Source organism: Castor canadensis, chromosome 4, assembly GCF_047511655.1.
Source record: "Castor canadensis chromosome 4, mCasCan1.hap1v2, whole genome shotgun sequence".
NCBI classification, from domain to species: Eukaryota; Metazoa; Chordata; class Mammalia; order Rodentia; family Castoridae; genus Castor; species Castor canadensis.
The window spans coordinates 19,154,700-19,180,076 of record NC_133389.1 but is presented as its reverse complement, the minus strand read 5'-3'; the positions used below and the strand labels follow the sequence as shown (position 1 = coordinate 19,180,076).

Below are 25,377 nucleotides of genomic sequence, written 5' to 3'. Positions count from 1 at the left end.
TTGTCTTCCTGTTGGTTGGCTTCAAAGGACATTTTTTTTCCAGGTTTTTAAAGTTTTATGTTTAAGAACTAAATTCATGAGTATACTAATCAACATAATAGATTCAGTTGTGACTTACCCTGTGTGGACTGGCCAATAATTTTGAGGAGAGTGTCTTTTTTGGGGACAGGTTCAGTATAGAGCCTGCAAAGCAGAGTAACCAACTGCGGTGAGCTGGTGGACTCCTTCTCAGCCTAATGCTTCTGTGATTCTCCTTGATGAATTAATGGTACTTTCTCTCCTTTTCAAAATCAGTGTCAATTTGATTTTCCTAAGAGCTCACTTGCTTGGTGATCCCGCCTTTCCTTGTTCTGGTTGATGCTGTACACTCACTGATCACCAGCAGCCTCTCACCTGAGTTCTGACTTTGGCAGATTTAAGATCTGCTAACTTTTGGACAGCGGGGGCACAGCGGACTGGCTTTCCATTTTTCTCTTATAAGATGTTTCACTGTTTCAAGGTGGTCATTGCTCACCCAGATCACAGGTGTAACCTGAGTGTCTCTAAGGTGGCATGGGGACAGTGAAGGCCACACTTCTTTTAGCTGCTGGTATTTGGTGACTGCCCAGCTTCATTTGGATGGGGTGGATGTCAGGGATTCTGATCTCATGGCACCTGCCTTGTGGCACTGTCACAGCAGTGATTCCTGATTCATTAATCCATGGGTCATCCTATGAGTGTATTTCATTGATGTAAATTATCGTTTAACAGCCCAGTGCCCCAACTAGGAGAGCACGTTCGTCCACGGTCACGGGTGGTGAGGAGCCAACGGTAATGATGTACTTTATGAGACATTAATGGCAGAAACCTGTGGGGATGCTTGATATTGTAATGGTGATGGATATACTCTTTCCCTTTTTTAAAAAAAAAAGATCTACTTCTTTGTGCTACGGAGATTTAAACTTACCGTTTTGGGATTGTTGGAAGGTACTGGATAAAATGGAATGATTTTTAGTCTCATATGATTTTATTATTACTGTCAAGTTGCAGATAAGTGTGTTTTATTTGACCACTTAGAATACAGCTTTGCCTTTCAGTGATTCTGCTCCTGGTGAGCTTCTCCTTGTTGTTAGAATGTTTGGTTAAAATAAACCAGGGGGCAGATTTTGTTTTCAGCATGAAACAGTGACCTTTCTGCCACCAGGGGCTCAACTCATAGGAATGGACAAGTGTTTATACGATTCCAGGACAGGAAGCCTAATGAAGATATTTAAATGGTCTAGAAAAATTGGTGTCGATTTAAGCCAAGTATCTATTATTGTTATTCATTATTTTGAAAAATTTATAGTATTTATGTCATGGATCACTTAAATTTGACAACATGTTTTAATTGTATTCTACTTGATCCCTAAAGTCAGGCTAGCCTGCTCTGAGCTGAGAGAACTATTTGGAGAATTTCCCTTATTGTTTCACCTTTGATGTGTTTGCTGTAACTACTTACTACTTGTGAATAACTTTAATTACATATACAGTAGATGGTTTCTGAAGGTTGTTGATGATTTACAGGAACAATTTAGGTATATTGTTTGAATTTAGTGCACAGTATTATACAAAAGAAAATCAAATTGACAGTCAGTAATGATCAACACAGTTTGCAGAATTGAGTTGCTGTAGTTTATGTGAAAGACATGTATTAGGGAAGCCAGGCTCAGCCTCCAGTAAAATCTAATTCCTACATGAGCTAGCTTACTTCAAGCTGTGCACTGGTAATTTCTATGGGAGTAATGGAGCTGGAAGGCAGACCATTTCATGAGATGATTTCGTTTCATTATGCCCTTAAATGTTGTTTTATGCATCATCCATTTTTGCATTTAATTAGTCTTGCAACCTTACAGCTTTGGAGAGTTGTGATGGCTAATACAGCAAATGGCAGAATAAACCAAATTACTGTAGTTCCAGGCTCCGTGATAAGAGTCACCTGGCAGGACAAGGTGACCCATCTGAATGAGATCCCACATGCTTCCAGAGACTGCCCCTTTTCTTATCTTCTTGCCTGTGCTCTCCTCTCCTGTCAATAAATTGAAACAGGGTTTATTTGGGGTTTTAGTCTTGCCAATACATGCTGCGATTCTCAATACCTAGAAAGGTTTGGGAGGTTCTCCCTCTGACCCCGCTGTCCCTAGTCATAACTGCCCTGGACTTTCTCTTTTCTGTTGTGTCTCTAGCATAATTTTTCCTTCTGACCCTGTCCCCTGCTCCTGTCCACCTCACTATGCACCAAAGCCTGTGCCCAGGCTGGAGCTCCCTACAATGGATCGTCTCACTCCTTCCTCTGTGCCCCCCCAAACATGCACACGTTTGCTGTTTCATTTTATTTTAGAAAAAAAAAAACAATACATAGAATATTTAAAGCTCAGCAAAGTGGGTTTTTCAAATTTATTTATGATCATTCTTCTGGGATGTGTTTTGATATGAATGTACCACAATTGATAGAATTTTCCCAGTAGTAATCATCCTGGCACATCTGTCTTTCCATGTAGCACTTTTATTCCTTTTGCATAATGACAAAGCCCTGGTTCTCACCTGAGAAACCACAGCCCTTTTATTTATGGCAAATAAATGGACACTAGTGTCACTTGCTGACAGCTTGAGCCAGAGCCTCCCTTGAGATACAAGAAGAATAGCACAGTCTCTGATCTTTGCTGTACAGATTCTAAAAGTATAGCAAAATCCCACTGTAGCAGTGTTTGAGCAAGTCTTGGAGAATCTTGATGGTCAGTATCAAAGGGGTTACTTATAAAAGCGTATTGAAATCGTATCAGTTTAAACATAATGGAGTCCTTCGTTTTAATTGAATAAGTGGAGCCACTGTGAAGCTGTAGTTCGTGGCTGTTAGCATCATAAAACACAATAGTACACTTGGTCCACAGATGAAAATCTGTGAAAATGCTAAATTAAGCTAACCAACAGGTTTTGGCTTGTTTTTTGTTTTTTGGGATTTTTTGGAGAGGAGGGGTATTTATTTATTTTTTGATTACTCGTCTTGTTTCTTGAAGTGGTCCAGAACGCGTTACTGTGCATACAGCAATCAGAAAAGGTATAGTTTGGCTCTAAGGCTGGGCATCTTCCACAGATCTGCCTGTAGAGCTGAGTCCTGCCACTCACTACCCATGTGCTCTGGGAGGCAATGTTTTGACTAACAAATGGAATCATCAGCACGGGTTGTTCTTCATGCTCATTTGGAGAGGACTCTGTAAGAAAACAGATAATATCACCATCTTGCATAAATGCAACTAAATTACAGGACGGTTCAGTTCCCAGTAGAAGGGAGAATGCACATTTCAGTTACATTGCATGCTCTTTCTGCTGCACTCCTCAGTTTCCCATAAACCAGTTAGTCCAGTTGACAGTATTGGATCTGTGAAAGTAACCTGGTTTATTAGAAGTTCATAAAGCTTAGAATTCAGTTCTGAGATTATCTATGACACATCCAAGTTATATTACCAATTGCTTCATAAATATCCTTTCCAGGAATGCTAAAAATAATCTTAAGTTCTTCAGAACTGAGTTTTCTGAGAGCTATCAAATTGCCTTTCCCCAAAAAACAACCTAGCTGGGAGAGAGAAAAGTAACAAGCTTCATTTAATGCTCCATGTAATCAAGGTATTTTTTTAAGTCATACGAACCATAATTCGTCAATAATTGGTAGCACATACTTTTTGCCAACAATACTGGTTCACTACCAATTTAGGCTACGACTTAGGTAACTGACATTGTCCATCTGTAGGTTTTCAGAAAGTCCAGATGAAAGTGGGGGGAGTGGGTAGTGTGCCCTCCGTTAAGCCGGTGGGTTAATCTGTCTTTAGTGATCATGAAAGCATTAAGTCTGAGAGTTGATGATTCTTCTGCTCTTGTTGAGTTACCACACCTGAATCCAGGGTGGTTTGTAGTCGGTCTTGGAACTGTCTCATGGCACCTTCAGGACTCATTGGTAAAATGTGAAGGAAGTGGCTGAGCATTTTTTGCAGGAAGGTTTCTTCTACGTCATCTCACCTTGCCTGGTCAGTAAGACTTAGAAATACCCATTCAAAAATCAGCTGCTTCCCAATTGCTGTGAAGTTCATTTTTCTCAGGGGCATGTGGTTAAGCTTAGGAAGCAAACCGAGGAGTCTCTTCAGGTGCATTCTGGAACACCTGCACCATGTTTGTTCATGCTTTCTCTAACTCAAGGACCCTCTTCACCAAAGCACATTAGTACTGAACAGAAAAAGTGAAAGAAGAGCTGAAAGAAATTGGGTTAAGAGAGTTAGACCATCAGCCTAATTCCAAGAAAGCAACGCCTGCTGAGATACCTGGAGGGTGGGGGAAAGGCCCCAGTTAGGGAAGATAGCACCCAGAGGAACCATTCCTAGTAGCTGGGATCTTTTTCTTGTTCTCCCAGGAGCATTGGTGGCATACTTTGTTGTCTTCTTTCTGAGCCTCTACCCCTGGAGTACCAATTTCCAGTGCCGATGGAGGATCCACCGGCCTTCCTGGGACAGCTCTGGCCCGCAGTGTCCTGGACCACTGACCTATGCTTGCTAGTCTAGAGCTCTTTCATCAAGACTGCATTTCTCAGACTGCTTCTTATAAGCAAAAGTCTCAGCAATCCTTTGTGGTCAGATTTGCACTATGCAGACCAGGCACATCCCTAAACCCAGAGATGCCCATGATTCATTTACCCTTTAAAAGGACACACTCAATATCAGTGGACTGGAGTGAGCACAGCCTTTGGGTATGAGGCTCCTTGGGATTCCTTTTTCAAGTGTGCAGGGACCTCCCGAGCTGGGCCATGCAGTCGGTGCTGGCACGCCTCAGGATTGCATGCAGCTGCGGGAGGGCGAGCATCCACTAGGGGTGCTCTATGTTGAGTTCTTATTTTGCCCTGAAAACTATGTATGCCTCAGTTGATGGAAGAACTTAGGACTAAGCTAGAGAAGCATCCCTGTAGCAGCTGTGCGGAAGCAGAGTGTCCAGAGAACCCCTCTCATAGGCGGTAGTGTTGGGCAACTTGAAAAGCCATCGTCTTTACATGGAATGGCAATGAAATTTAGGAACTAGAACAGATTATATTATTTTTCTCTTTCTTTATAGTCACCTTAGCAATGACCCTTTATGTTCAAGACCTGAGAGCTGAGTCTGTAATGATGTGAGCTCTCCCACCCCAGCTGTGTGGGGTTCATCTCAAAAGAGATTTGAAGCTTAATTCTATCTCCCAGATACCCTTTGACATTTTTTTTCTTTACAAATAGAATTAACTTACATTGTCCCGAAAATGTAATTATCTGGGTGTGTGTGACTTTATTAAAGGGATCAGAAAGCAAATGCTAGTTGTTAAATAATAATGATTTCTTGCACAAACAGCCATCGGTGGCCTATGTACATACCACGCCGGGCCTCCCTTCAGGCTGGGAAGAAAGAAAAGATGCTAAGGGACGTACATACTATGTCAATCATAACAATCGAACCACAACATGGACTCGACCAATCATGCAGGTATGAAGATCATCATCCAGCCTAAAATTGCAGGCCACAACAGCCGACTTACACATGACCTCTGTCCTGCCCAGTGTTTGTGTACTGTTGCAAAGAACCGGTGTTTAAAAAGACCCTCACAGGACACGTGCATTACTTTAAGTATAATCTTTGCTTGAGGAAGATTTTGGTCCTCAAACCAAAACGTCCTTGGACACATTTTTCTTTAATGCAACATGAAAGATGTTTCAAAATAAGAGCCGGTTGTAGGGTACAAGTCCCTCCCACTACTGCCCCTTTTCTCAAGGCCAGTGATTCATTTTCATTCCCCTTAAATGTGTTTCTCCATCCTTCTCCCCATTATTATGTTTAATTATTTCCTCCGTGCTTTAACTAGGTCAGACCTCTTATTATTGTTGTGTGTGTTGTTTGGGTTCACGCTCCTAATCACACACAGGAAGGCCTCATACGACGCTAACTTGTTTTTGCCTCCAAAATAGCTTGCAGAAGATGGTGCCTCTGGATCAGCTACAAGCAGTAACAGCCACCTAATCGAGCCTCAGATCCGCCGGCCTCGTAGCCTCAGTTCGCCAACAGTAACTCTGTCTGCCCCACTGGAGGTGAGAAGGCGCCTCATCTAACTGGGGTCACCTCTGTCCTATGGCTTCTACCATTCTCTCTTCTCTCTTGCCTTGGACTTGCGTTTTGCAGCCACCACCTCCCTCATCAGTCCGGTGTTGGTAGGGGTGATCTGTGCGGTCTTCCTCCATGCTTCTCTGTCTCGCCAGTTAACATCCTGGACTCTCTAAACAGTCCTCATCCTCATTTGGCTGGTGCCATGCCTGGTGACTTGTGCTGGATGTGGGCACTCTCTTTTCAGAACTTTACCGTTCTTGTTGTGTTCTGCTCCTTCTTGCCTGTTACCTCATTAGAATTGCGTAATAACGCTCTCAAATGCCAATGCTTATATTGAGTTTGTATACATAGCTGTTGCTTTGGTCATTTTTTTTTCTCTGACTGTTGGGTCTTCATTATATGGGCATACATGTTTCTGATGCATATTTGCATCTCTGAACCATTGCTGGGCATCTGCTCTGTGCTCTCCTGTCTGTATTGTTTTAGTGCCATCCCTGAACACCACAAATGTCAGAGTTAGAAAAGCCAGAGAAGAAACGCTTGAGGTTCTGAACTTGAGATGGCTGATGGCTTCTTATTGCCCTGGGGTCAAGCTACTGCTCAGTGAGAGTGGGCCACAGCTCTTCAGCCTCCCATGTAGACATTGTGGGTAACCAGGTAGCTGTCTCCATTGGTAGGGTTTCTTTTTTTCTGTGCTCTTAAACTTGACAACCTGTTTTTCATTAGATTGTGAGCTCATTAAGAGCAGGGGCACATTTTTCTCGACTCTCCGTAAAATCTCCAAAGAATGGTGATTATAAATACTTAATATTGTTGTGTGTTTAACCAACCAAAAAAAAAAGTGTAAAGTTAGGTTGATTAAAAAGTAAATGAATGATGAAACAGGGTTTTTAGGACATTCCCCATGTCCGTCTCCAAGGAGGATCATTCTGTAGTTCCCAGGTACATTTTGACACATTGGAAACAGCACATGGTAAAGAGTTCTAATGCTGATTATTATTCCTTAGGGTGCCAAGGATTCACCCATACGTCGGGCTGTGAAAGATACCCTTTCCAATCCCCAGTCCCCTCAGCCGTCACCTTACAACTCCCCCAAACCACAACACAAAGTCACACAGAGCTTCCTGCCACCCGGCTGGGAAATGAGGATAGCTCCAAATGGCCGGCCCTTCTTCATTGACCATAACACAAAGACCACGACGTGGGTAAGGCTGCTGCTTTTATTTGGCTCCGTTTTCACCATGAGGTCTGGCAATAATCCCTTTCTTTCCTGGCTCAGTACTTAGTTCTTGTAGAGGAGTTTCCTCATCAACTCTGAAGCTCATCCCCTGCACCTGTGCTGCACATCTGGACTGGTAGGCATGGTGGCTGTGGGCACAGACACTGTTTGGTGAGGCACTGGTGACAAGTTGGCCCACCTCTCCTCACTGCACTCCTCGAGCAACCTGAGGAAAGGGTGGTGCTCCAATATTGCTAGGATTTTGATGTCACTGCATCACTTCTCAAGCTATTGTAATTTTATTAGAAATTATTATTTCTTAAAACTAATGCTTTCTCAGTTTCTTTTTTGCATCTTTGATTTTACCCCACCCTCCATTTGATTTGTCACTTTCATTCTTAGTGTTCATGTCAGATTAGTGGTTTGCATTTCTGTGCTATATTTTTGTTCCTTTATTTCTGGGTTAGATGACTTCAGTGTAATTCTGATTGCTCCTTCAGTGAACATTTTGTCTGAATTGATTTTTCTTGTCATGCTGCTCTTTCATGTGTTCTAAGTCATGTGTGATGAAGAAGTTGTATATTGCTTTAACTTGGGCAAAACAAGATTAGGCAAAGGTGAATGTATGTCTTTGTATTCCTCTGTTGCTTCTCTGCTTCTTTAGCTGAATCAAGTGGTGGCTTTTCCAAGGTAGTATATATAATTCTTTTAAAAATCACTCAGGTTTTTTTTTTTTCATATATATGTGATCGTTAGGCCTTTAATTCAGCTACAATGTGTTCTCTTATTTCTGGCTGCTTTTGATGCAGCAGAAGCCTTATTTTCTTCCTGTCCCTGATATCCACCTCTCATTGTCTGGGTAGAGTTACCTCCAAGATTAACTTTGGCCTTCCATCATTTGTGCAGCTTGCTCAGAACTGATGTTATGTGAAAGCCACTTGTGTTTTGGAGACTGTCACTGGCCCACGCTCCTCAGTCTTGGATCAACAGTGAACACGCACTTTAAATTCCTGTTTCTAGTGGTGGGCACTGAGTATGTCCAGTTGACAGATCAGTAGTATTATGTTAATGAAAAGGCCTCCACAAGGTCACCTGGACTGCCATTTATCCTTGCTCTGTGGTGTGATGTTAGTCTAATCCCTTGAGAATTGCTCTAGAGGGTGGCCCACTCCCTAAAGTCTGGACTGTGGTGCAGCACGTCCCTGTAAGCACATTCTTGGCACCTGGGGTAGGCCTTCGTCTTCTGCTGTGGGATATTTCACATCCTTGGCTCCTGCCGCTGAAGACTAATAGCTGCTGTCACCCGCCCCCAGCATACTGATGACCAAAACTGCCCCACACATTTGCACACACCCCTCAATGAGAACCACTGTCAAAGCTCTTCCTATTGGGCAGGAAAGGAATTTACTTACCTGCCAAGAGCACTTACCATTGGGATCTGGTGACATTCACTGGGTAAACTGATAACTACTTCTAAGGCATATAATGACATGGAGGTTTGTTTGATTCACCTTTTAGTCTGAAGATAGTGTTACAGGTTTGTGGGCCAGAGAATAAGAAACGGTAACTCTTTGGAAAACAGAGTAATGGATTTTGGTTTTAGATCTTTTTTTGTCATTGGCCCAGAACCCACAGTTATGCTATTGGTGTTCCTGTGTCCTGTAGCACTGCTGGAGCTCCAAACTCTAGGCCAGAAACTGGAGCTCCAGAAATAGGGGGGGCAAATAGTACAAAAGTGGATGGATTAGAGTCTGGAGCCGCTGTGGCTTGCCAATATAAGCTATGATTTTAGTAATGTGAACTAGCTTAGTAATCAAATCCCCTAACCTTTTCACAGCCTTTCACGCCACAGCTACAGTGTAACTGCAGCTGGGCAGGTTTTATTTTAACAGCACCAGCTTTATGTCTTACTGGCATCATTGCTGAATAAAATCCAGTTTGTTTCTTTTTGCCCAGAAACTCTTTGACTAATTTACTCATTTAAATTTTTAATTTATTAAAACAACATTTTGTTGCTGCTGTTACTAATGAAAATCCTTAAGGCAACAACTGGAAATTCCCCAGGCTGCTACTCTTCTTAACCAGACTCAGACAGGCCAAAGCAGCTGTGTCATCCCATTCAAACAAAGACGTATACAGAATTCTTAGTGGGGAAGGATTCACTCTAAGTTACATGTCCATTTTTGACAAAGGATGAAGGGTGCAGGAACAGTAAAGATCATTTTTGGATTAAAATCTGTTTCAAGTTGGTCGGGGGTTTGTTTTGGTTTTTGAAAGAGGAATAAATGAAAGAACAGCTTCTTAGACGTGGACATTATCATAGAAAAGGAACAGACTGGTAGAACAGATTGAGAATAATGAAAATGGTACTTTTTTCTCCTTCAGCCTGGGCTGTTGATTCTTGTATTGACCAGAAGCATGAAAAGACTCAGGTCAGCTTCTTCCTGTGTTCATTCTTAAATTAAAATTCTGCTCAAAGTGTATTTATAAGGCACGGTCATTCATATATACAACTGATGAAGGTGGTAACCAGCAATCTATGTAGAATAAATCCTGACCACATTAAAAAGAAAAGAAAGGATGGCTTGTCCCCACCTGGGTCAGCCCATAGGGCATGCATGCTGGGGGCCACCAGGCAGTTCAGGAGAGAGCCCAGGAGGCTCAGCTTGCTCAGAGAGCAGCTCAAAGTGGTGTGTCGGTATATTTATACCTTTCACGGGACAAAGCATCAGCTTATTTTTGTAACAACAAAGATTACACCTTAATAAAGTTATAGCTTGTTTTCTACCCAAGTTCAAACTAATAGAGCTGATCATAGCCTCAGCTTGATTGCTGGTCTTTTCCAGGACAGAAAAAATAAAGAAAAAAGCATAGTTGCCTTTCTTTTTTTTTTTTTTCTTTTTTGCACCAGGCAGTATTCCTATATTTTTTTAAATTAGGAAACCCATCTTTTAAAATAGATACTGATCTATACCAAGGAGACAAAAATAGAAACAAACAACCAAGTATGGTTCATGTATTTATTTACATTCTAATTTTTTTAAGATGGAAATTTCCCTTTTCTTTTCTTTTTTTTTTTTTTATTATTCATATGTGCATACAAGGCTTAGGTCATTTCTCCCCCCTGCCCCCTACATTCTAATTCATCTTACCAGCTATTCCATCTTACCATCATCTATAAAGTTGTCCATAAGAACTGCAAGACCTTGGCTGCCAGGTCACCTGTCTGTCAGCTACAGAGGTGCTTACCTGCTTGGTTTGTTCAAAGGGCTCAGTGGAAGAGCCAGCTCTCAGAGGCTCAGAGACTCAGAGGCAGCTGCAGTCATCATTTTGATTATTGTTAGTATAATAAAACACCAGGACTTGCAGGGCCTCTGACCCTCACACCCTATGACGCGTAGATTGCCATGAAAGTTCATTTTAACAGACCTCTGAAGCTAAGCTGATTTTGTACTTCTTACTTCACTCCACTCTCCCAGTACCTGGCACTTTTCTTTAATCTCAGCTTCTTTTTTTTTTTTAATTCCTGTCTCCCTCTAAATCACCAGGGCTTTTTTTGTTTGTTTGTATTTGATTTGGGGTTTGTTTGTTTGTTTTGTTTTTGTTTTTGTTTTTTTACCAAAAAGGCTGCTTATCTTGCACAGGTGACTAAGTGTGATTCCAGGGCATGGCTGACCTTCCATGTGGATCCAGAAGCCTTCCTTTTGTGTAACAGTCACCTCTGGCTCCACATCTGGCATGGTCGTTGGGTCCCTGCCAAGTGTAGTATCCCCTGATCAACCCAGAGTTAGCATTGAGTGAGAAGCTGTTGTAGAACTCAGTGCTTTAAGTCTTTACTCTGTTCACAGTTAACCAGTTACTGAGATTATAATCACCAGATTATTGGCTTCCAGGACCTGCTAAATCCTAAATCTGCTTAGCGTGTGTGTTCACTCTCTGTGTTCTGACTTACTACTGAATACTGCATTTATTGGATGCCACATATTAACCTTTTAAGAAATATATTAGCTTCAGGGTCAACATTTCATCACAAAGTGCTAAGATGATTTAGTGCTTCAATTAAAAGTTGCTGTATCAAACAGAAAGCAGAGATTGACCTCATTTTTTGGTGATCTGTTTTTGATTCTTAGCAATTCCCAAAGCCTGTCACTTTGTTATAATCCATTGATGCTGCGACTTAACTGTTGACTCAAAACTGTTGAAGCAGAAGATCTTTCAGTAGTCTGACAGCAGCATAGGCTTTTAGGGAACTAGGTGAAGCAAGCATTGCATGGCTTAACCGTAGGCTTTTCAGTCTTAGGCTGGCAATGTTTTATTCTGGTTGACAATGTGTTATTCTGTTTTCTCATTCATGTTCTAATCTTCTAAGTTTAGACATGAATTCTCTAAGTTATATCATATTCTATTTGGGTCTATATTGAGTGAGAGGCAGTTCCTAGGCTCTGGATCATAACCTTTGAGCAAGTCCTTGTTATCTCTGGCACTGTTTCCTCATCTAAAAAAAATAATAAAACACCTGCCCCTCCTCCCAGCAAGGGGAGTCACAAAATCAGGTGTCACACTATGCTTTGTAAATCATCAAGCATGACCCCGCATGTAGGAGTTTATAACTCGTTTTTGTGGATTCTCTGTGTATCTTAAGAAAAACTGCTTGTAAATTTTTGGTAAGACATAAATTAGAAGCTGTTGTGCAGAAGCTGCTCAGGAATCTCAACCAAGTTCTGTAGTCAGGCGTGTGGCTTCATACAGTGAAGAGGCGGTCTCTGGAATAGCCACATGACTTGGGCCAGACAGATTCGGATGTTTGGATTCTCTGCTTAGCTCAGGAAGGAGTGGGGGATCATTGACCAAGTGCTGTTCCTAATGCATCAGGATCCAGAGGAAGATTTATGGACCCTCTTGGAGGGTTTTACTCTCTCTCTGGAGTGGAGTCATGTCATCCTCCATCCTCCATCCTGGTTTCCATAGTAAGATCACTGCTGGGACCCTTTCCCTTTCACTGTCTCTAAGTCTTGGGGAAATAGTTAACCTTTTACCTAAATGTTCTTGCTCTCCTCCTTTCACCACACATAAGAAGGAAGAGTAGAGCCTTTACTGAGAGAGAGTAGCCAGTCTTCTGATAAGAGATGGGACCCTTCCCATGTTCCACTCATAGTAATCTAGTTGCTTTGGAACACAGCTCAAAAAGGAGTCAGTAAGTGTATTTGGGGGGTCCTTCTTAATATCTTTCATGTTTTTCTTACAGGAAGATCCACGCCTGAAGTTTCCAGTACACATGCGGTCAAAAGCATCTTTAAATCCTAATGACCTTGGCCCTCTTCCTGTGAGTACACTGAAGATACATAGAATGGTCTGGAAACACCCAATGCCGATGGAGAAGCCTGTGGCTCTCCTCGTCCCAGCTTCCTGGGTCCCGTTAGTGGAATTCTAATCGTACATCACAGTGTATGTGATAACCTGTACTCGGAAAAGACATTTAAGAATCGCAAATCACCAGTGGAAGGTAGACCTTGAACCAAGACAGGAAAGTAGCATTCACTACAGGTGACAATTTAAGCAGCACAAATTTGTTTTGTAACTTAGCAACCACTGAATTCTATCCATATTGCTAATTTAATCATAGGGTCAAGAATATTGAAAATAGTATGGAAAAAAAAGGCATAAGTAATCCCAGGAAGTTACTGTTAGTCATTTAACCTGAAATTTTTTTTTTAAGTTTTTTCTCCTTTATTAGTGACAGTTTTTAAATCTAGGGGGTGTAGTATTCTTTGGTACAGATTGAGTTTGGAATAAAATCTTCACCGTGCATCCACCTCAACAGTCCACCCTCAATCAAAATATAGATAGGTAGTAGATACATAGCTGGGAGCCAGGCGGTAGGGATTAGGGGTTGGTCTCAAGACTATTTTTAAATGGGAGTTTTTCTTGTTGTTTTCCAAGCATAAGAACCTTTCTGTTGCTTGGTGTGTAGTATGTTAGGGCAAAATTTGAGATTTAAAAAAGTTAAGATTCAATCATCATTCATTAAATTATACAACTATCTGTCACCATCCAGATGTCTTTGGTGCCTGGGTTCAGAGGAAAAAAAGTAAAAGAAAGCCTATTGTCTGCATCTGTTTTATTCCTAACTTTCTGATAGCAAATGAGGACAGGGAAGATGATGAGGGTATCCTAGCCATGTCTTAAAAATTATCCAAACCTTTTAGTTCCTGAATCTGAATAGTTACCATTCAAAGCAGAGAACAGCATTGGGTTGTTGAAATAGTTGCTGACATGAATCAAGACACTATATGCAACACACGTGTATGACCCCTCATCCATCCTCCCCGTAATGCTCGGGATTTGTGTAACTAAATGAGCTCTTCACAGTCCACTCTGCCATAGGGCAAGCTTTTGAGAATGTACCTCTTTCCTTCCTTCAAGCTGTGAATGAATGCTTGAGGTGGCCAAGTGTGTCTGTGATGTCAACTTTTGTGTTATCAAAAGTTAACTTTAAAATGCTTGTGTTTACTTTGTTGTCAGTGTAAGATGTTCCCTAGGAGAGAAGAGCAAGAAAACATCCTAGAGTTTTTAAATGGTGTCTAATTTTGGACCTGCTAACCAATGTCACATTCTCTCTCTCCCCTTTCTCTGGACACTAGCCTGGTTGGGAAGAAAGAATTCACTTGGATGGCCGCACATTTTACATCGATCACAGTAAGTCCACCCTGCTGTGAGCACATAGGTGGTGCAGGCGCAGGGGGAGGAAGGTAACTCAGATATGATGGTGAAAGCTTTGTCGTTTTACTCTCTGTCCAGGCAGCCAGGTGTTGTGTGGAGAGAATGATTCCAGACAGTCAGTGCCCTCGTACGGTACTGTGCCTTTGCCCTAAGTTTGCTTCACTGTAGCCCATTAAGCTTTCACCCAATTTGATCTTGTGACCTATTAACTCCTTTTCAATTTTTAAAACAAATATTTTGGTTGACAATCTCCTTGACATTTGCACTTTTAATAAATACGCTCTGGAAATAGAAAATAAAATTAGAAGTGATGATTTCTTTTTTAAAAACCTATTCTTGAGTAGTGTTTCTGGCTGCATGTAAGTTTTCAAAACACTGCTCTCATGGTCTCATGGCAAGGAGCCCATTCTGACCATATTTTCTATTTATAGCATGTTCCCTTGCACCCAACACACTAATACATACCTAGTTGGTTTTTTTGAAATTGTAGTATATTTTCTGAAGACATTTGCTCCAGCACCTGTGAATAAATGTGTGGTTTCTCATTTCAACTAAAAGATAAACTAATACATGTTTGCTTTTATAGCCACTGGACTTTTTCAGGGTGGAGGGTGGTATTGGGGATTGAACTCAGGGCCTTGGGCCTCTACCACTTGAATTGCTCTACCAGCCTTTTTCATTTGGTTATTTTTGAGATAGGATCTCATTTTATTCCCAGCATGATCACGACCCTCCTATTTGTGCTTCCCTATGTATCTGGGATGACAGGCATACACTATCATACCCAGCCATGATTGAGATGGCTTTTTGCCCAAGCTGGCCTCCAACCTCCCAATTTCTGCCTCCTGTGTAGGATTATAGGCTTGAGCCTCTGTGCCCGGTGGATTTTTCGTTTTTTTTGTTTTTTTTTTTTTTTTTGAGGTGACTTGTTCTTCATTGGATCATTTTTCCAGAGCCCTTAAAATTTCTGGGGAAAAAATTATATTATAAAAATCTTCAAATAGATGTAAAGTTCAAATCTGTGTGTAGTTTGGTAGTATTTTGGTCTTTGTTTTAATTTCGTTCATAAAGAGGGAGTCAATGCTGGTCCTTTCCCATTTTGATAACTAAACCAAGGCATGTGGTGAGCCCCTTGCTGAGAAGTCTGGCCTCAAGGAGTCCTTGCACACAAAGGACCTGGATGTTGCTAGGGAACTAAATGCATGGCAGACAGAACTTTACTTTTAGAAATGAGAGGATGAGGGTTGTCACAAATTGAATTAAAGAAGAGTCCCAGTAATTCACAAATAAACCAAAAGTAGAATTCCTGGTTGTACTTATGGGAGTTGGCTACCCTTGGACTTATATCAGATATTTCAAGACACATATAATCTTTGTCTTTGATCAGAGAAACTTCTGAGTTGCTTACTTTGCAGAATTTTACAGTAAGCATAGTTGCTGTAGATGCTTTAAAATGTGTATGCATACCCCACTTTCCCTCTCAAAATACTGTTTATTCACAATTGGAATTTTAAGAGAATTTGCTAATGTGGGTGAGAGGTCACACCCCTTTTTGCCACTAAAAGTGAAAAGCAGTTGCCTTTTCAGTTCTTTATTCATTTTAATATCAGTTTCAAAACCAAATAGGAATAGTACTAATCATTTTATTAAAACAAGGTCTTAAGTGGTAACACAGCCTTGGTTTGTGACACACAACTAGCATTTCACACATTGGGACAGTGTTCTGGCTGGTGATCTGATGCTTAGGAAAACCTGGAAAGAACTTTGTGAATGTTTTTTTTATAACACCAGGAGCCAAAGGAAGAACAACACAGCCGTAAGCAGCCAATGTGGTGTTCATTAGACACAAAGATCAGGGACTGTTTCCCTAGGAACATGCATAAATTAACCTTAACATGTAGTTGACACTTGATCAACAGTAAATAAAGTCACATTCATGGAGAGGCAATGGTGACATTCTCAGGAAATTGCTGTCCTTGGTGAAGAACACCTTCCCGGAGAAGCTGCAGTGACCCCAGCACTGATCACTGGGACAGGGAAGGGGACAGCTGCCTGCTTGATGCCAGGCTGCCCCTTACTTCTGATCCATCTGCTAGTTGGCTCTAGCACCTGTCTCAGGCAGTCCCTGTTCCTCTTGCCAAGAGCAGCACACGGGAAGCTCTTTTAGCTCTGTGGAATCAAATGATGTAGTATAGACCACGTGCTCAGCCTGGTGGATCTGAGCTGTACCAACGTGATCATTTGTGATCATTTATTGAAAATTAAAATTTATTTTGCCTTTGCACAACTATATGGGAAGGTTCTCTTAAACAGATAGTGCAAAAATTAGGTGTCCAAAAGCCACTGAAGAAAAAGATGTGTTTTCAAGAATCTTGTTAGCTTTTAATGCTACATCCTTGCCAGTTCTCTATAATTTACCAAGGGTTACTCAGTGGAAAATGATAAAGGGGAACGTGTTAATGAAACAGTGCAGTTCCTTTGCCTTTCTACCAAATCCAGTCTGTGAAAAGCACTGAATCCTTCCTTACCTTTTCAGAGGCTTTCTCGGGCTCACAGGTATTCTTGAAAATGGGTTTAACATTTAGGTATTTCCTTACTTAGAGAATGAAGTCTCTATTTCCATACAGTTTTCTAGAAACTTATAATCTCATTTTGCTGTGATAGTGCCTACAAGACAGAAGAAAGGTGGTTCCTACATGCACCATTTTACCCTGAAAGCAATCATCATAGGAATTGTTCAGTCCTCCTGTCTCCAAGCAGATTGAAGTACAGACCTGAGTGTACTTACTTGTTAACTAATTAGCTTATTTAATTATTTTCTGCTTTGTAAGTTCTTCTTGAGAAGTCAGACATTTATTTGCAAGATTAACAATATAAAGCCTGAATCTCAGAAGCAGTGACAGTGCTCACTACCAGTCTTCAGTTTAGACTCCTTGACCCATTTTGTTGGTACTTGCTGATCATCTCCTGTGCGTCAGCCTGGCATTGGCATAGAAAGTTAGCAGAAGATATAGAACAAAATCTTCAGCTATCTTAGGAAGGATGTCATTCTTCTCACAGAAGATAGCTGCAGCTGTCTTAAATACAAAAGTTAGAAGAGAAAATAAAATTCCAGTGTCTCCTGTTTTGGTCTTTCCTGCCACCAGTTTTACCAAACTTGTTAGCAGTGGCTAAATTAGCTGAGTTTCTTATCGTTTTGCTTCCTCCTTGTCCTTTTATTTGAAATTTCATACCTCAAATTCAAACAGCGAGCCTAGACCGAAAAGTTCTTTAAAAAAAAAAATGTCTAGCTGGGTACCACTCATTCATTATCATAAAATTGATCTTTGTAACCACACAGGTGCTTATGTGAGTCTGAAAGCTCAGGCTGTTTTAAGAGGACTTTGTGTTCACCGTCAGTGTCATTCTGTCATTCGTAAGACAGTATATTAAGCTCCTTTTACTGTCAGGACCTTTTCAGTAGTGGTGAGGGTGAGAGATGACTAACACACAGCCCATCCTCAAGGGGCTATGTACAGAGAGAGGCACTGGGGTCTCAGATGCTGTGTCAGAGGCGAAACCTCTGTGTTACTGGAGCACCTGGGCTGAGGGAGGCTGAAGAGGGTCTTGCAGAATAGCTTCCCACCTAGGTAGATTTCAAGCAGGATGGAGCCTGCTGGGCTTAGTGAAGAGCAGTTCCACAGCAGGGAGACGTGTGCAGATGTGTGGCTGTGCCCATCCTATGCCATGCTGAGGGAAGTGCAGCCTCATCCTACCTGGCTGGTGTGCAGAAGTGGCCACGTTGAGTCAGTGGGCATCTGCCACATGCAGACACTTAGGTTCATTTTTCAGGCAAGAGGGGGGCAGGTGGCGTCTTTTCCCGAGGCTAGTGAAAGAGCTTTCATCAGAGCTGTAGAAGCCTTGAACAGAAGTGAGTGGAACTGTAGCCAGGGAAGCCTAGAGACCAGAACTAAAGCAAATCCCTGAGGCGAGAAATGGCAACGGTTTGGTGAACACCTGAAAGGAGGGCTGAGAACAGAGCCAGGTCCCTGATTTGGACAGGGTTTGGATTTTTGTGATGCTGCTAACTAGGAATATGGGGTCACATGAGCTCTTTGTGGCATTGGGTGGCAATCTGTAGAATTTAGGTAGAGTTGAGCTGAGATACCATGGGATGGTAGCGGAGATTCAAGGCAGAGCCTGAAGTTTAAGTCTGTTGGGAAGATTTGGAAATCCTCCTGTGTCAAGAGTAGTGGATTTGTTTTCTGTTTTGATAACAAAATCCAGTGGACGGAGCTATTATCCAAGTTAGTGTTTTAATAAAGCACAATTGTTACTCAGCTATATTCTGTGTCCCTTATGTGGTGTTCTTTCCTCTTGTTTCCATCGCAAACAGCAACTTTTACTTTCCACAGCCTTCTGTTTTCAAAGGAAGGGACCCAAAAGTACCTTTTGCTTCCATCAAGGTTCTCTAAAACAAAGTTTCGTGTAAATTTTCTGCCAGTGTGAAAACAAAACAAAGATTGTAGAATAACCCTGTGCTATGGGAGCTCTTTAATTTTTTTTTAACTTTACCTGTGCTTTCATTAAAATAATAATAACAGCAGACTTTCAAAAATTCCTGGTAGAGTCATTAAGTTAAAATTTTGTTATTTATTATCAACCCACTAACAGGGTAAAAGTATACAGAGTTACTTTCCAGACAAATAATTTTTGACCAACTTGGAAGTCCCATTCTCCTCCCTCCACATCTTTCATGTGAGTTCAACTCCAGACCCCACTCTCCTCCCACACGGAGGACCCCCAAAGTCCTTTTATTTATGCATAGCTACAGACCTCAGAGACCCAGGGCAGCTGTTGTGTGTTGTCACCTAGACAAGTAGCAATGTAGGTGGTGTTGGACAGTCTTGTTCACATTGACTCTTTTGGAAGAAAAGAAACTCTACTAACCTGGTCAAAAAAGAAACCTTTCTCTGGAATCTTCCTTAGCTGTGTCTAATTCTCGTTTTTCAGATGCCTAGCTGCTTTGATTTTGGGGTGTGGGAGTAACACCATGTAATGGATTGTTCATTCGTTCAATGTAGAGTTCCTAATTGAAAGCAGTTTTTCAACATCATAAGCAAATTTTTAAAAGTGTTTGAAATGAGAAAAAAAATGTGTGTGTGTTTGTTAACCTTCTGGGGAACTAAAACTTTTATGCCTTTTTTAAATTAAATGAAAATCAAGATCAAGTTATAAATCCTTGGAAGAACAGGGATTTATAATTGAAATTTCAGCAGATTGCTTGCCAAAAACAGTGCAAGTAGATGGTTTTACTTTAGTTGTGCATTTTTTTTTATTTTTAACTAAACAGTGTGTGAGGGATTGTCATACAGAGTATTGTTACTGTCTAACCATGAAATTCTGGGTTGGTATCTTTGAGGAGCAGAATAGAGGACTGACAACCTTCAGAGAACCCAGAAATAGTTCTTTCTAAGACACCCTTCCAGTAGAATAGATTGGAACTAACTTGCTGATCTGTTTTTAACATTTTTAGATAGCAAAATTACTCAGTGGGAAGACCCAAGACTGCAGAACCCAGCCATCACTGGTCCGGTCAGTATTCTCAAGTTCTAACTCTTCCATTTAAGATTGTGGGTGCATCTAAACACTTGCTTCTGGCATATTACTGATTACTGTGATGCCAAGAGCCTGGACAAATTGAAAAATTTAAGCCTTCTCCCCTCTCCTCCTCCCTGAGCTTTCCTGGTGAGGTAGGGCTGCATGTGTCTTTCCATGGGATCTGGATTATAAAGGAAAATGATTTGATAGTGGTACCAGAATGAAACATTCATTGTTTCTTCTCCTTTGTAAAAGGGTGGATTAAAAGTAGAATCAGAATTTCCTCCTTCCCTATATATCTGTGTGAAGCAAAACCAAGCCCTGAGTTTATAGAGTGTTGTCATTTCTTTAGGCCAACATTAGTAAATGCATGCTAATTAAATTACATCTCCATCTTTAAAATTCTATAGGCATTTGAATGAGGTTGTCGCTCCATTGGGGAGCCAGCAGAGTTAAGAATCCTTAACTATGCTGACCCATTGGCTTTCTCATAGTAACCCTCATATGCACAGTGGAAGAAGAGTCTGCTCTGATTGAGGTCTAGGGCTTCTTAAAATGGTGCAGCCCACTGTGCTCATGGGAGGAGGAAGAACCCCACTGGCATTTCCCAAAAACAGACACTTGGTATTAGCCTTGCAGATGTGTCTATAGGACGGGCTGTGGTCCTAAGCAGGAAGTGCCCTAGCAGCATTTGCCAGTGGCAGTTTTAGAAGTACAAAGAGATACTTTGGAATTGCAGAAAATGCACTATGGATCAGCAGAAGATTGCAGATCTGGGGTCCCTTTAAAAGAATTCATGAGTAAATCGAACGAAAGTTTTTTACAGCAAGTGCTGAGCTAAGAGGCCAATAAGTATATTTAAATACTAATTTCATGACTTTAATCTGATTGAGTTCAAATTATGTTTTAAATTACAAAGATCTGTCTTTTGGAAACTTGAAAGTTGCCCTGCTAATGTGCATCGGTAACTGGAATCCCTTTAGCATTTGTTGGATTTGTTTTGTTGAATTTGTTCCTTTACTTTGGTACTACTTTCTGTGCAATGTACCTTAAAAAAGTCAACTATTTTTTCCTTGGAACTTTTTAATCTTAGAAAACACTGCCTTTTACTACACAATATATTTTTGAGATAATCACACTCACCATTGGTTGTTAGAAGTCATTAGAAACAAGATAAGATTCAAGAGACAGTGCTGCTCTCAAGTGGCCAGAAGACTGTTGACAAGATAATTTTAAAGTTTTCAAATGTTTCTATTATTTATCAGTCATCTACCTTCACTCAAAGACTGTTAGTTCTTACTATTACTAAAAATTATTTGGTATCATAAATTCAGGTGGACTTGCCCTCAAGAAAGATCCTTCTGTTTTCTTTTAATCAAAGCATCTTCTTTTTTTTTTTTTTCTTGTTACAAATTATACTGCTTTCAATAGGAGTATGTGTATTTGGGTAGTTATCAACTTAGTGTATATGTGTCACTCTTGTGTTCAGTTCTAAATGTTTGGCAATTTGCATATGATCTTCTTGGTTTATAATGTATTTGAACCTGCTTTTTTATTATCTAAGCATTCGAGAGGAGGTTTTGCCAACCCATTTCTCGCTTCTTTTCATTAATTTGTTTTGTTTTGTTTTGTATTTTGTAGTACTAGGGATTGAACTCAGGACCTCATGCTTGTGAGGCAAGCACTCTGTCACTTGAGAAAAGGGCCCTTAGCCCTTCTCTTGTCTATTTCTTATTTCTAATTTCCTTGCATGGTGGTCAGAGAATAGTGCCTATGAAATACTTACCAGATATATGAAACTTCCTTGAAGGCGTGATCATTGTAAATGTTCTTTTTAATGTTTTCAAAATTATGTATATTTTCTGTTTGGTAGGTTATAGAATTCTTTACGTTTCTGTTAGGTCATGCCTGAGGTGTTATCCATACCTTTATTAGTTTTGACCCCCTTTGGCTGTAGGAGCTAATCCAGGGAGTGTCAAAGTCTTCATGGCAATTGTTGCTCCCTCGATTTTTTCTGAAATTAATTTAATTACTTTCACTTTGTCTCTTCATTTGTATTTGCCCAGTACATCTTCCCTGTCTCTTAATTTGCAATGTTTTTTCTCCTTTCTTGCCTTCTGTTAGAGTACTTTTTATTTTCTTTATGAGCTTATGAGTTGTACTTTCTATTCTTCTAGTGTTCACATTAAAATTTTTAACCAAGGTTAAAATTAATCTCTCTTCTCTCATGTGCATAGAGTTAGTACCTCAGAAAACCTGAATGCCTTTTTCCATGTCTTTGTTGGGCAGAATTTTAAAACCATGTTGCCTTTAAACCTTCCAATGGTGAATGCTTATTTAATTTTACCTATATGTAGACAAATTTCTTTGCCTACCATTGGTTCTTGTGTCCACACCCCACCCCTCCCCAGGTTTTCTTGTTAATGAAGTACATAGTACACCCAGGTCATGGTTCATAGTGTGTGGTCTACTGACCGCATGAGCACATCTGAGTCCTACCCCAATGGATGGAACCACCAGCTCTGTGGTTGAGAACAGCAGTCTGTGTTCCAACAAGCACTCCCCAGGATTTTGCTGTTGACTCAAGTCTGATAGTCTCTGTCCAGCAACACTTCCAGTGAGGCCAACATCTACTCTTCATCTCACAATGTCTGATTGGACCCTGTTAAATGATACAGAAGTATTGGTTATTTTCCTTTTGTCCTTTCGAGATATTCTCCCATATTCTCTGGTCTCCATAACTGTTGATAAATTTGCTGTCAATCTAATTGCTATTTCTGGGTGGGTGAATAGCTCTTTTCTCTGGAAATTTCTCTTAGTCTTTGATACCTTGCAATTTCACTGTCATGAATGTACATGTGGATTTCTCTGTGTTTATCCTACTTTGGACTCAAGATCTTTAATATGGATATCATGTCTTTCCTATATTCTGGGAAATACTATGTTGTTTCTTTGCATAATACATTTTCCATTCTCTGATTATTTATTTTAATAATTCCAACTAATATTTGCTTCATTTTTGTATGTCTTTCTTAAGTTTCACATTCCTCTTCTTCCTTATTATTAAGTTATGACTTAATTCTTCTAGCTAATTTTTAAGGTGTTTATAATCTGTATATCTGTTTATCTTGTCTATTATTTTAGCAGTAGTTTAATAGCTAAAAAATTCTATTTAGTCTTTAAAATTTTTCTTTTTAGTTATTCTGTTCTTTATTCTTTTATCATTTTAAAACCACTTATCTAAGTCAGGTTATTCTATCACTTATAGAGGTAGCAAATCTCCTATTTGCTAAGTCTGTAGACTCTCCTTAGTGGAATTATATTGTCTGGTTCAGTGTGTGATTTATGTCTTCATTTTTTTCCCTGACCTGTATTTATTGTCAACTTCTTAACCTGGATTTGTGCCACCCCTGTAGGATAACCAGGAACCTCATACCCATACTTTGATACAGGCTTGGAGTATGGACTTATTATAGGTCTGTTTCTTTTTTGTTTTCCCCCATTTGTGGTCCTGGATGAAAGGTAAGCTTCCTTGCAGTTTGCCTAGTCTGATGAGTAGTGTGCTTGCCCCCTAAGCAGAAGACTGTTCCAGCTTCCTGGGCCATACAGACCACCAGCCAAGTTCTGTGTCCCCATGGGAAAAGATGAACACCTAAACACAAGTACTTAGGTCTAGGTCCAGTGGCCATTATTTTCCCAAGTTTGAGTCTTTCTGCTTATCTGGTAACTATAGCTTCTCTTTTTCCCAAATTTAAAAAAGTTTAGCCCTAAGTTAGTTCAGCATTTTTATGTCTTTAGGAAGGGGAGGAGCCTTTCTGTCACGGCTCTGTACACAGCATCATGATGAGTTGGTGTGCTCCCTCTATGACATACGTCACAGACACACTGCTAGAATGAAGACCACTTTATGCTTATGGAACACTTTTTTTCCTTTTCCAAGAACTTTGTAATCAACTGATTTGAAATTCCCAGCAATCCACTCAGGAAGGGAGGGCTGGTGTTATGATTCCCAATTTGTGAGAAGCTCACGCAGCTAATTGTGTTAGCTCTGCAAGTGTGGAAATCAGGCCTGGAGCCCCAGAGTGCTGGCCTCACATGCTAGGCACAAACCCTTCTCTCCAAAGAGTGCAGGTATCACCTGGACTGGCACTAGTCATTATTATGACACTAGATGTTGAAAGCTAACTTGCACAATAAGGCAGGTTTTACTCTGCACGAGAGAGAGAGAGAGAGAGAGAGAGAGAGCAAATGTAATGCAATGCTAAAGAGTTTTAATTTATAGCCATATTAATTTTTCAAATAGATTTATTTTGCAATTTAAATTGTATGCAAGGAAATGAGGTATGCCAGATTTTCAAAAGAGAACAGATAATTTGGTGTGTATGATACAAAAGAACTGGATGTATAATTCTCTTCAGAAGCTGTACTGTATAGATAGATGTGTTTGTCCTTGTATATTGCTGGGATCTTTTCAGGAGGAGACTATAAAAACTTACTCTTCTTATTCCATCATGAGAACTAGCTGTAGAAAGAAAAGGTAATCACTATTGGAGGAGAATGATTGTTCAACTTCCATGCATCTTTCCCCAGAAGAAGAAAGACCAGAAATATCTCAGCATCTTATTTCTACCCACACCTCATCAGCACCTGGCAGGTTACAAGGCAGGCAAGGGCTGGGGCAGCAGGCAGCATTTTAGAATCTATCACTGAGGAAACCTGTCACCTAAGACCATTGAACTTGCATACACAATGATGAGTGGTGAAACTTTTTGTTCAACATTTGGAGGTGGAAATCAAAGGCTCTTGGAAATAGAAGAGCCTTACAGTTCAGCTAGTCAAATCCTTCTACTTAACTGGGAAGAAACTCCTTAGTGGAGAGGGTATGTCACAGAGCTATCTGGTAGTAGAGCCTTTTTAGAATTCAGGACTAAAACTGGCCTGAGAGACTGCAAGGGAATAACTTTTGCTTCCCTTGATCACAGTTAATTCTTGCTGAAGGCATCAACCATGTTTTCCCTCTTTGGGACTTGATGCTCATTGTTTCTGGTATGTCCTCTCCTGTCTCTCTGGTTTCTGCTCAGAGTTACCTCTGTCAGAACTGCCCTCCCTGACCGCCCTCCATAATCCACTTATTTCCTTTTTATTGGCATTTATTACTTGCACAGGGGAGTTCACTGTGACATTTACATATGTGCTTACAATATACCTTAATTAGATTCCCTCGCCATCATTCAGTACACTTGTTTCTTATTGCCTGTTGCACCCAACAGCTGTGAGCTCCCAAAGGGAACTGGGAAAGGACTTTGCTTTGTGTGCTGTCATCTCCTTCACCCAAAAAATGCCAGGCATAGAGTAGATGTTCAAGAAATACATGTTGGATGAATGAGCAAGTGTGCCACCAAACAGTGAGAAATGCATAAACAAATGAGAGGAAATTTTCCTTTGCAACAGGACGTAGTGTTTGTGGAGCCAAAAACATGATGTGTTTTTTAGCTCATGTCAGAATATTCTATCCTTGTCCTTGCCTTCATGGTTATCCAGATAGTGACAAGAACCAGAATTCATCCATAATTTCATCAGACTAAACACTGCCTGAAACTTTCACATGGGAATGTGGTCAGCTCTGGTGTTCAGTGGAAAATCAAATGAAGATGGGCCTGAACTAGGAACAGACCCTAGGCAGTGTGAACTGCCTTTAGAGTGTTCTTAAGCTACATAAGTATGATGTC

General features: G+C 40.6%; 1 protein-coding gene across 12 annotated transcripts in view; it reads left to right on the top strand.

Annotated features, from left to right (window-relative positions):
* Nedd4l (NEDD4 like E3 ubiquitin protein ligase) overlaps window positions 1-25,377 on the top strand; it is a 297,017-nt gene that overhangs the window by 238,657 nt on the left and 32,983 nt on the right. For 5 of the 12 annotated variants that reach the window (XM_074069742.1, XM_074069746.1, XM_074069747.1 and 2 more), the window contains 8 exons: window positions 751-810; window positions 5,383-5,514; window positions 5,994-6,113; window positions 7,137-7,334; window positions 12,594-12,671; window positions 13,990-14,044; window positions 14,147-14,200; window positions 19,584-19,642. In XM_074069742.1, coding sequence (XP_073925843.1) covers window positions 751-810; window positions 5,383-5,514; window positions 5,994-6,113; window positions 7,137-7,334; window positions 12,594-12,671; window positions 13,990-14,044; window positions 14,147-14,200; window positions 19,584-19,642 — 756 coding nt within the window. The remainder of the gene's footprint in view (window positions 1-750; window positions 811-5,382; window positions 5,515-5,993; window positions 6,114-7,136; window positions 7,335-12,593; window positions 12,672-13,989; window positions 14,045-14,146; window positions 14,201-19,583; window positions 19,643-25,377) is intronic. The other 7 variants (XM_074069745.1, XM_074069744.1, XM_020170525.2 and 4 more) reach the window with 3 other exon arrangements.